The sequence below is a fragment of the Natator depressus genome, chromosome 3, assembly GCF_965152275.1.
Source record: "Natator depressus isolate rNatDep1 chromosome 3, rNatDep2.hap1, whole genome shotgun sequence".
In the NCBI taxonomy this organism is placed as follows: Eukaryota; Metazoa; Chordata; order Testudines; family Cheloniidae; genus Natator; species Natator depressus.
The window spans coordinates 109490583-109503133 of record NC_134236.1 but is presented as its reverse complement, the minus strand read 5'-3'; the positions used below and the strand labels follow the sequence as shown (position 1 = coordinate 109503133).

At 41.4% G+C, this 12551-nt stretch overlaps 1 protein-coding gene across 1 annotated transcript in view; it reads right to left on the bottom strand.

The window, feature by feature from the left end:
• The window catches only part of LTV1 (LTV1 ribosome biogenesis factor), a 20837-nt gene extending 8286 nt beyond the window's left edge, over positions 1 to 12551 (bottom strand). The window contains exons 1-7 of the mRNA XM_074948545.1: positions 12523 to 12551; positions 10240 to 10371; positions 9219 to 9410; positions 5818 to 5905; positions 4518 to 4662; positions 3576 to 3822; positions 1794 to 1921 (exon numbers count right to left, since the gene is read on the bottom strand). Of these exons, the coding sequence (XP_074804646.1) occupies positions 1794 to 1921; positions 3576 to 3822; positions 4518 to 4662; positions 5818 to 5905; positions 9219 to 9410; positions 10240 to 10371; positions 12523 to 12525 (935 nt within the window). The 5' untranslated portion in view covers positions 12526 to 12551. The remainder of the gene's footprint in view (positions 1 to 1793; positions 1922 to 3575; positions 3823 to 4517; positions 4663 to 5817; positions 5906 to 9218; positions 9411 to 10239; positions 10372 to 12522) is intronic.

The following is a 12551-nucleotide window of genomic DNA, read 5'->3' as shown; positions in this document are numbered from 1 at the left end:
CCAACATTCCACACAAAGATGGACTACAAGCCGTCAGGAACAGTATCCCCGATAATGTCACGGCAAACTTGGTGGCTGAATTTAGTTACGGGTGAGTCACAATTGAAAGTCACAATTTCACATTTGGGGACAATATATACCTTCAAATCAGCGGCACTGCTATGGATACCTGCATGGCCCCACAGTAAGCCAACATTTTTATGGCTGACTTAGAACGCTTCCTCAGCTCTCATCCCCTAATGCCCCTACTCTACTTGCGCTACATTGATGACATCTTCATCATCTGGACCCATGGAAAAGAAGCCCTTGAGGAATTCCACCATGATTTCAACAATTTCCATCCTACCATCAACCTCAGCATGGACCAGTCCACACAAGAGATCCACTTCCTGGACACTACAGTGCTAATAAGCGATGGTCACATAACCACCACTCTATACCGGAAACCTACTGACCGCTATTCCTACCTACATGCCTCCAGCTTTCACCCAGATCACACCACACGATCCATTGTCTATAGCCAAGCTCTACGATACAACCGCATTTGCTCCAACCCCTCAGACAAACACCTACAAGATCTCTATCAAGCATTCTTACAACTACAATACCTACCTGCTGAAGTGAAGAAACAGATTGACAGAGCCAGAAGAGTTCCCAGAAGTCACCTACTACAGGACAGGCCCAACAAAGAAAATAACAGAATGCCACTAGCCGTAACCTTCAGCCCCCAACTAAAACCTCTCCAACGCATCATCAAGGATCTACAACGTATCCTGAAGGACGACCCATCACTCTCACAAATCTTGGGAGACAGGCCAGTCCTTGCCTACAGACAGCCCCCCAACCTGAAGCAAATACTCACCAGCAACCACACACACACACACACACACACACACACACACGACCACTAACCCAGGAACCTATCCTTGCAACAAAGCCCGTTGCCAACTGTGTCCACATATCTATTCAGGGGACATCATAGGGCCTAATCACATCAGCCACACTATCAGAGGCTCGTTCACCTGCACATCTACCAATGTGATATATGCCATCATGTGCCAGCAATGCCCCTCTGCCATGTACATTGGTCAAACTGGACAGTCTCTACGTAAAAGAATAAATGGACACAAATCAGATGTCAAGAATTATAACATTCATAAACCAGTCGGAAAACACTTCAATCTCTCTGGTCACTCTATCTCTGACCTAAAAGTCGTAATGTTACAACAAAAAAGACTTCAAAAACAGACTCCAACGAGAGACTGCTGAATTGGAATTAATTTGCAAACTGGATACAATTAACTCAGGCTTGAATAGAGACTGGGAGTGGATGAGTCATTACACAAAGTAAAACTATTTCCCTATGTTTATTTCTCCCCCCCCCCCCCCCCCGGTTCCTCAGACCTTCTTGTTAACTGCTGGAAATGGCCCACCTTGATTATCACTACAAAAGGTTTTCTTCCTCCTCCCCCCCGCTCTCCTGCTGGTAATAGCTCATCTTAAGTGATCACTCTCCTTACAATGTGTATAACACCCATTTTTTCACGTTCTGTGTGTATATAAATCTCCTCACTGTATTTTCCACTGAATGCATCCGATGAAGTGAGCTGTAGCTCACGAAAGCTTATGCTCAAATAAATTGGTCAGTCTCTAAGATGCCACAAGTCCTCCTTTTCTTTTTGCGAATACAGACTAACACGGCTGCTACTCTGAAACATGCAACTAGAGTTAGTAACATGTAATTATAGTTAGTTCTGATTCACATAAGTAGCTCTAAAAGTGATCCTACACACTCCTTAGCTTTCTCTTTGTAGTAGTCATTCAGGACTTCTTGCAACCGAGTGCTGTCGGTGTGAATAAAGCCTTCTAATTCCACATTATCCAATGCTCCGATCTCATCGTCATCAAACTGTTCAAAGAACTAAAAAGGAAAAAACACAAAGCTAAACGAACGATGAATGTGTGTGTCTAGATTGCATTTATCTCACAAATGCAATGTTGTTCAAAAGCTTCTCTTGACGTTAAAAATTCATTTTCACACTATATGCAACAAAAAGTTCTGCAGGGCAGAGACTGTCTGTTCTGTGTTGTCATTGTGCTCGGCACTGTAAGGTCCTGCTCCAGGAATAGGTCTCCTCAGCATTACGATAACAGTAATGGTAATTTCCTTCTCCCCTCATAGAATTCTTTGAAACAAGTCTACAAAACAAATACAGTAATAGTAGTAGTTGCAGCAGCAGCTAAGGGTAGACCTGCAGCAGATTTTCGCCTTTACCTCCGATTGACATGAGACTACCAACAGTAAACGAATCATCTTGTAATGTTATACAGTCAAATTATTCATCATTTCTCTTTTGGGACGTTGTTTGGGATAATTAAGTAAATTAATAGACTGCCACTGCCTAGTAGAAAAGTTAGACTTCATGCATCCACCACACCTTTCATACAATTAGATCCAAGCACTTTAAAAACATATCTTACAAATCCATCTCATAGGACTAAAATACCATCCCCACTTTACAGATGGAAGTATGTGATTTGACAAATGATATACCCTTTACTGCTTGAGATTCCACATCTCCCCATAGCAATAGAAATTATTATAATTGTTGGAGGCAGGAAAAGAGGAAATCCATAGTTAGGATTACATCCCTGCAGCCTTTTAATGTGAATGAGACAATACAACCACGCATTGGATGAGAACCATTTAAAACTCATACTCAAACTCATTTCTTGTAATGCAAAATATCTTCAGAGAAGAACAGACATCTGCCACCACTATGAAATTAAAGGAGCAAGAGGTTGCACAGGCATAATGGTCTATGCACGTGATCAGCTTAGCAGTGGTTTTCAAACTGGGGTATGCGAGAAAAATCCTGTAATGGCAGATAACACATCTAATCAGCGTTTAATCTCCTTTAAATTAAAACCGCAGCTGCATTGGTGTACATGTCCTTTCTATACATGACAGAGAATCAGACATTTTCAAACTGTAGTGGGTGTTCCCTGGAGGGGGCGGGGGGGTGGGGTGGGGGCAGAGGAACGCTGAATTAGGGGGCTGTTTTCAAACTTTTTGTAACCCCTGTCTTGAGTTACAATTTTTGGTTGTAACCGTCAGGCTGGGTGGCCCACTGAGGTGAGTCAGGGAGCAGAGGTGGTGCTCTCTCCCCGAGCCCTGCCATGCAGGCCTGGACCAAGACACATGACGTAGCCACTTGCCGCCCCCGCCCCCCCCGAACATTCCTCCGTGTCTCCCTGGACGTCCCCCATAGTTTGAAAATCTCTAGAAGCTGTTGCTAAGTGGCAAACAGAATTTGGGGGGGGGGGGTGTCCATGTGACCCTGCATGGCTCCCCCCCCCCAAACATCACCTCCGTCTATCTCAGATGGGGATGTACAGTAGACTACCTTATTTAGAAAGGGGTATGCAGCCTAAAAGGTTTGAAAACCACTGGCTTACAGGATTTGGGGTGAGGGAGAGCAGGATGGGGCAAAAAGCACATAGAAATAGCTTTAAAAATGTCATGTCTCTCATGTTTAGGGCTTCTTAGCATTTTTATCAGTAAGTTGCCTTACCTTCTCAAATCTCTCATCTAGCAGGGTCAACTGTTCATTCCGTCTCATTACGGATGAAGTCATGGAGTATTCAGTGAAACGGCTCTTTGTCTCCTCTTGCATGAAAAGAAACTCTTTCATCTCTCCACTAACTCCCTCATCATCTGACAAAGGACCCTCTGAATCATAATCTTCATCACTACCATTGTTGTCCTTTCCATCATCATCCATATCCTCCCACTCATCTTCATCCTCAGTATCAGAGCCCCTGAGTATAATATATATGTAGATCAGCCACTTAAGAAATCAGTATAGCCTCTCAGTCTACCCAGTGTTATTTTATCACTTCATAAACTTATGCCAATTAAGTTAAAAAAAAAATTCTTCTCACGTAGATACAAGAAGTCTAAATGTTTAGTAGTAAAAGTGCTCCCGAAGTTAAAATCTATGTACCAATAAATATTTGATTAGGGTGGACAGAAAAAAATGCTTTCACACTTGGTCGTTCCCTTGGTGTTCCAAATGCAGCATTTCTGGTTAGTTATATATCAGGAAACGGGACCAGAAAAGAGAGAGAAAGCAAAGGAATACTGGAATATGGAATATTAATACAAGTAAAACTATGCATGTCCTTATGAAAGAAGTGGTACCAATAGCTAATACCTCACTTCATATTATTTCTAGCATCATGGGTAGCAAGATGTTTTCCAAGGTCTTATAAACACACTACAACGACCACCTGTAATACTACTGCCTATAATACTGGAAGTGTTTTGAGATTGCGTTAGGTTTGGAAACACAGTTTAGATCTCACAATCCTGTTCACAAATATATGGAATTTACTTAGTAAATTTAGTGCTGTTGTTTCAAACAGATTAAAAAAAACAAAAAAAACCAAACAAACTAGGGACAACGCTGCATTATTTGTTATGACATTAAAGAGTTCTGCAAAGCTCCATATACCGACTATCCTCTCCTTTCCAGTCCTCTTTCCCTGGCTCATTGGCCTTTAGGACAAAGTCATCTTCGAGAAGATTATCTGGATTATTGAAGTCAAAGTCGTCATCAAGAGCTGCGACAATATCAGGGTCAAAATCCAAACGGGGTCCTACAATGGAAAAGAATGCTTTAAAATAGGCATCACATCCACAAGCCACTACCCTGAAACAAGGGTTCCCAACTATAAATGCTAATTTGTACTAAATGGAGCTATTTGCTGAGCTCAGATAATAACCCCTTTTTGGGGAGGAGGGGAAGAATTTTTAAGAATTCATTAGAGGCACAGCACAAAGTTGCTGAGTTGAATCTGACAGCGTACAATGTTTCAATTAAAAACAACTCTGCTCATTAGAAGTCAGACAAATGTGTGGTCCAATAGTCTGAACACATGATAACATGTGACTTTTCTTACCAATTATACATGATTTATTCTGATTTGGATGACTGCTTCTCCTATGTTTGGAGTACATACATCCTCCTTTGCAGACAATATAAAAAAAAACAACAACTAACTTTCTAAATTACACACACACACACACACGACACAAAACTAATCCTCTACTTCAGTTTGTGGCACAGTTGTCATTAAAACTCCCATTCTTAACCGCCAAGCAGAGAACGTGTGATAGATGCTATAGCAGAATGGCACACACAGGTATATTACGCAAGCACAAGCACACTGTGCATCTTTGTAACAATGAAGACTTAAATCATGCTACAGTTTAAACACTGGATGCTGAATGGAATTTACTTTCCTTTAAAGGAAGACAAACTTGGAGAGCGAAGCCCCAGTTCTATATTGGGATGCATGTAGATGAACTTCTGTGGGACTCTACAGGTGCACAAAGATATACTTGCACATATCCCAATAAAGGAATGGGGCATTAAAAAACTGACAAAATCCCTAAAAAAAAAAAAAAAGCCCTCAGAAGGAAGGATTTTCCCTCTCTTCTTCCTTTCCCAACTAGGGTTTCCTGCACAGTATAACAAGGCCAAGGATTAGAACCAGTTATTATATAATGCCAAAGAAAGGCACCAACTCAATTACTGAGGAAAATAAATCTCGATTCACTTTTTAGTTCTCCTCAATTTGGAGACATTCTTCTCTCTGCTATTGAGCAGTACCTGAAGCAAGACAAGAATATCAAATATGCAAGGTTCATATTAATCAACAGATGAACAACCTTAATGTTTAACAAAAATAATTTCGCCAAGAGGACCATTAGCTTCACAAAAGAAGAACAGGTAAAGAGTTGTATGGTACCTGAAACAGGAGCAGCTTTATTTAACAGTCCCACATCCTCTTCAAACTCTGAGGCAAACACTGAGGAAGGCAACTTAATAGCGGGAGCCTTTAAACAAAAAAGGAAACAAAAGAGTTATTTAAAATAGTCTTAAAGATGCAAGAGTGATCATATGTTTTGAGTACTCTGACAAAGAGACAAACCTTTGAAAATTACTGCTTACTTACCTGGAGAAAACAGGATTTTAACTATGTCTGAAGTTTCTTAGTGGACTTGAGAAGAACTCTGTATAGCTCAAAAGCTTGTATTTTTCACCTACAGAAGTTGGTCCTATAAAATATATTACCTCATTCACCTTGTTTCTTTACTGGACTAAGTAATGGAAGTTAGCCAATGAGAATTTTTGCCCTTAGTATGTATATTCCCTGAGTACAAAGATTGTTTGAAAATCTTTCAAGATGTGACTGAGGAAATGGTTGTGCAGGAAATAACCAGAAGCAACTTTCTACTTCCTTAATAGCATGAGCATTACTAAAGACCATTTTTAAGATTTCTCTTCTAAAGCCCTTTCTATGTGGAAGACTTTAAACTGAAAAACAGTGCTTCCAAAGTAATTCATTTTATGGAACTTTTTATAATGTGGTCAAAATATACTTAGTTTTGAAAACTGGCATATATGCCAGTTTTCATCAATACTGAAAAACTCTGTAGAGCCACACTTCCCCAGGCCCTTAAAATAAGCTATTGTTGATTCAGTTTGTACACTGTTCTTGCATACTCCACTATGTGTCAGAGGTTACCTAATAGCTTTCCAAACCAGTAACATACATTGTTCTGGCACACTACTGAATGTCAAGACTTCACTGTACTCAACATTGGAAGTATTCACCTGTATTTTCCCCAGATTCTGTTTCATTACTTTTTTACCAATATTTGACATAGTTTCTAGTTTATTACTACTTATTTAAGATTTCTTCACAATCCATTACTGCAGCATCTGAGTGTTTTATAATAATTGTAAACAAATGCAAAAGTAGCGTGAGCAACTCACACTTTTTTTTCATACAACTATTATGGGATCCCATCCCTTTTGGGTCACACAAGAACCCTCACTGTCATGATGAAAATCATATAAGTATATGGCTGTATTTCAAGGAATCCCTGTTGAGGTTACAGGGACAAACCATCCCGATGTGTCGAAAGAATAGTAAATATGGCAGGCGACCAGCTTGGCTTAAAGGTGAAATCCTAGCGGATCTTAAACATAAAAAAGAAGCTTACAAGAAGTGGAAGGTTGGACATGTGACCAGGGAAGAGTATAAAAATATTGCTCGGGCATGTAGGAATGAAATCAGGAGGGCCAAATCGCACCTGGAGCTGCAGCTAGCAAGAGATGTCAAGAGTAACAAGAAGGGTTTCTTCAGGTATGTTGGCAACAAGAAGAAAGCCAAAGAAAGTGTGGGCCCCTTCCTGAATGAGGGAGGCAACCTAGTGACAGAGGATGTGGAAAAAGCTAATGTACTCAATGCTTTTTTTGCCTCTGTCTTCACTAACAAGGTCAGCTCCCAGACTGCTGCGCTGGGCATCACAGCATGGGGAGTAGATGGCCAGCCCTCTGTGGAGAAAGAGGTGGTTAGGGACTACTTAGAAAAGCTGGACATGCACAAGTCCATGGGGCTGGACGAGTTGCATCCGAGAGTGCTAAAGGAATTGGTGGCTGCGATTGCAGAGCCATTGGCCATTATCTTTGAAAACTCGTGGTGAATGGGGGAAGTCCCGGATGACTGGAAAAAGGCTAATGTAGTGTCAATCTTTAAAAAAGGGAAGGAGGAGGATCCTGGGAACTACAGGCCAGTCAGCCTCACCTCAGTCCCCGGAAAAATCATGGAGCAGGTCCTCAAAGAATCAATCCTGAAGCACTTACATGAGAGGAAAGTGATCAGGAACAGTCAGCATGGATTCACCAAGGGAAGGTCATGCCTGACTAATTTAATCGCCTTCTATGATGAGAAAACTGGTTCTGTGGATGTATTGTTTCTTGACTTTAGCAAAGCTTTTGACACGGTCTCCCACAGTATTCTCGTCAGCAAGTTAAAGAAGTATGGGCTGGATGAATGCACTATAAGATGGGTAGAAAGCTGGCTAGATTGTCGGGCTCAACGGTTAATGATCAATGGCTCCATGTCTAGTTGGCAGCCGGTGTCAAGTGGAGTGCCCCAGGGGTCGGTTTTGTTCAATATCTTCATAAATGATCTGGAGGATGGTGTGGATTGCACTCTCAGCAAATCTGCGGATGATACTAAACTAGAAGGAATGGTAGATACGCTGGAGGGCAGGGATAGGATACAGAGGGACCTAGACAAATTGGAGGATTGGTCCAAAAGAAATCTGATGAGGTTCAATAAGGATATGTGCAGGGTCCTGCACTTAGGACGGAAGAATCCCATGCACCACTACAGACTAGGGACCGAATGGCTAGGCAGCAGTTCTGCGGAAAAGGACCTAGGGGTGACAATGGACGAGAAGCTGGATATGAGTCAGCAATGTGCCCTTGTTGCCAAGAAGGCCAATGGCATTTTGGGATGTATAAGTAGGGGCACAGCGAGCAGATCGAGGGACGTGATCATCCCCCTCTATTCAGCATTCGTGAGGCCTCATCTGGAGTACTGTGTCCAGTTTTGGGCCCCACACTACAAGAAGGATGTGGATAAATTGGAGAGAGTCCAGCGAAGGGCAACAAAAATGATTAGGGGTCTGGAACACATGACTTATGAGAAGAGGCTGAGGGAACTGGGATTGTTTAGTCTGCAGAAGAGAAGAATGAGGGGGGATTTGATAGCTGCTTTCAACTACCTGAGAGGTGGTTCCAGAGAGGATGGTTCTAGACTATTCTCAGTGGTAGAAGAGGACAGGACAAGGAGTAATGGTCTCAAGTTGCAGTGGGGGAGGTTTAGGTTGGATATTAGGAAAAACTTTTTCACTAGGAGGGTGGTGAAACACTGGAATGCGTTACCTAGGGAGGTGGTAGAATCTCCTTCCTTAGAAGTTTTTAAGGTCAGGCTTGACAAAGCCCTGGCTGGGATGATTTAATTGGGGATTGGTCCTGCTTTGAGCAGGGGGTTGGACTAGATGACCTCCTGAGGTCCCTTCCAACCCTGATATTCTATGAAGTGCTTTGCAGCTTCTAAATAACGAATGGATCATTAATTGCCATTATAATACTTTGGCATACCAAACTTCCTATTTGATCATAGGCAAACGTGCCTGGGAAAAACAGAATCCTTCATAAGTAACTTATAACCACATGAACACTTGTTGAACAAGGTTATTAAATTTAAACATGTAGCTGGATTTGCAGGATGTTAAACTCAGCAAGATACAACACAAGAATGGTCAACAGTGCACCAAATATCATACTTACTGGAATTTGTTGATTTTCTTCCTCTCTCTCTCCTTCCCCTCTCACTATAATCGTGTTCTGTTGACCAGACACATCAGACAGGACTAGCTCTGAGGGACCAGAGGCTTCTTTTAGATGCTGCAAGTAGTCATAGTCATCATCAAAAAACACCCCATATTTCCTCTGCTCTTCTCTCTTCTGTTCCTCATCTCCCTTGAGATTGTAAACAAGATTAGGATTAATAAATTAGGTCAGATTCAAATTCATTAGCAATAATATGGATCTCAAATACATAACCTGGGAATCTTCACCTTGAAAAACAAGGATATCTTACAGGAAAAAAAACCACCCAAACAGATAAAAAACAGAAATGAAACAACCTTAGTCTAAAGGGTTGAGGAGGAAACCTTTTTATAAAAACACATAAGAAAAGATCAGTTTTGTAGTACAACTAAACTTTTGTTTTAAAAACAATCCAACACACACTTAACAAGGTGTTCAGCCCATGAGTGCCCATAAGCAAAATATTTACTTACAAAACTTTTACAAATCTCTGTGTGTACAGAAGCTATTCAAACACACATTCAGTGCATAGAGATTTGTTATGACTGTTCGCTACACAGAGGCAGCATGGTTTAATTTTGAGGCTGGGAGCCTCGAGCTCCTAAATTCGAGGATTTATCAATGGTACATTGTCCCTGGACCTCCCTGATGGGTTCTGCACACCCCCCTCTCTTGCGTCCACCATAACTACCTCTGGCTAGGTAAAATTCTCTCACTAGAAGTGTTTAGTAAAATGCTGAGGACTTTCCTGTATAGGAGTGTAAAAAATTATAAAGATTTGAGTGTGTTCTCAACAACACAAACATCCAGCCTCTTAGACTGTGGTAAATTTCAGTCCAATCTTCTAACTAAAACCTATTTCCAAAACATCCCCCTTTTTCTCAAGTTATGACTCTGAATAGTAAAATCTTATAATCATTTTACTCTCCTGCAATATTAATTTCTAATCCAAGCTTCCGTGATAGAAGTGAGCATTTACCTTCTGCGAAGGCAACAGAACTCTCTGAGGTGCAGTATCATCAGCTGCCAAAGGGTCCCTCTGACTTCTGTGTACCAGGTGAAATGTTACAGCTTTCTTTTTCTCTATAAAGGGTTTCTTCCTTCTGTGAGGCTGCAAAATGAAAGTTATGTTCTGGTTATAAAAAAATATATTAAATACTTTTCTAAGGAACCCCCTTCCTCCCCAGAACATACACACATATTCTTTGCTATAAAATTTCAGAAAATGTTACATACTCTTGAACAGCTGGGCTTAAAAAGCAAACCAAAATTAAATGTGTTCTTGCCACATGTACTGCATCATCAAAAAGAAGCACACTTCACAGGTTCTAAGTGTCAACTGCAGATAGGTATTTGTGTACTGTAGAATTATACATTAAACATGAATTACAGACTGATTACAGCATATGATTTTCAGCTGTGCTCTCATAGGTGTTCTTAAGTAACTGCACTCTGAACATCGGGGCATGTCTGACAGAAAGTTCAAGCTGGGAAACAGGGAAATGGGCAGCTGGAAATTCCTCAGGACAGGCAAATGTAGCTTCCCATATATCGTTAGACAACAGTCCATTAAAAAAAAAAAAAATATATATATATAGATATTTATTTCTAGCCCAGTTATTCATAATGAAATTGTCAACTGAATCACTACCACATACAATAAACCATCCCAGCCTCTCAGCATCCTGAATTCCTCAGCAAGCTGAAGCACTATCTTGTTGGAAATATATTCTACAGCTCTCTATACAACTGTGAAAAAAATATATAACATTTTTCCAATCCGCTCTACTATTGAGAACTCAGATGTTAAAAAAAAAAAAAAAGAACATTTTCATTGTGTAAATTATAGTATAAGCTTAACCTTCCCCTCCTTGCTTTTTAATTTTAAAATGTAAATCAAATAATGTAACATGTTATGCAGCATTTGGGATACATTGGTGTAAGAAGGTATCAGCTGCCAGGATATGCTTTTAATATTGTTTGCATTTTGGAATCTTAGGTCTGGAATTATCAGAAAATGAGATGCAAGACTGAGTATGCAGACATATATGTCACTACTGCTAATTGTGACCAGGAGAATAGTGGTACAAATGCAACGTTTAAAATCCAGGTCCCCATTCCTGCAGCCCAGTAGCTTGTGAGTTAAACTATTAAGTGTGCCTCTAAAGCCCATTCTGTGGAAAAGGCAGAATTCCACTTATAATTATGGTCTGTATAGGGCCAGGAAATAGATTCAGACCTATATGTCATCCTTGTATACATTCCTCTAATGTCAGTGGGAGGTTTCCACAGAGATAGAGGGTAGAGTATTGTGTGTATGTAATAAACATACCTTTTAGTTAATATCTATTCAGTATTTTATCACACTGGAAAGTTATGCTTCCTTTTAGGGCTACCACTACTTCTACCCTTGGTTTCTCTTCATTACCAGTCTTTCCTCTTCTTTGGGTCTCTCCACCTTCTCCCTGTGACTTATCACTGTTGCCAACTCTCCTGACTTTAGCACAAGGCTTGAGATACTGGTGTTTTTCTTAAAGACAGGCACTCTCCAGCAGCCAAAGGATTATCTGAGAATCTCAGTGGTCATTAGAAAATCCTCTGAATGTCTAGTTCTCGTGGATGTAGAGAAACAACTGAACTTCTGAAGCAAATATAAGCCAGGTGCTCAGAAACAAGAATGTAATTAAAAGATCCCCAAACGATTTTTTTTTTTTTAAAAAAGTCTGATGATTTTTAGGCCTGCTTGACGATTTTTGAACACTTGGGGATAGCTATACTTGATTGTACATATACCCCTTCCTCCACCTTGTGTCTGTCTTGGCTACTTGGACTGTGAGCACTTAGGGGCAAGGCGTGACTGCTACTCTGTGTTTGTACAGCATCTAGCACAATGCAGGCTCGGTGGTGATGGGTCTTAGGCATGACCTGACAAACAACAACTAATCAAAGACATTGGTCTTCCTCAGCAGTTCCTTCTAATCCCCAGCAGAGGCCAACCCCCACCCCAGCATTAGGCCGTTAAGTGGCCACAGCCACCATTAGGCTCCAGAGTTAACGCCGGCTGACGCCAGGTGCGGGACGCTCCGCCCTCCCTGCGGACTCGGCGGCCATGACGCGTGGTCCCCTGGGGAAGGTTTTTTCCTCACAGCGCCCTGGGCCAAAGTGCGGACGGGGGAGGGGAGCGAGTGATACAGCGCGCGCCCCTTCCCCGCGAGGCAGGTTTCATACTCTTTCCCCTCACCCCTCCGCGGCCGTTACTCACCATGGCTCGGGAGCGGGTGCAACGGCGCG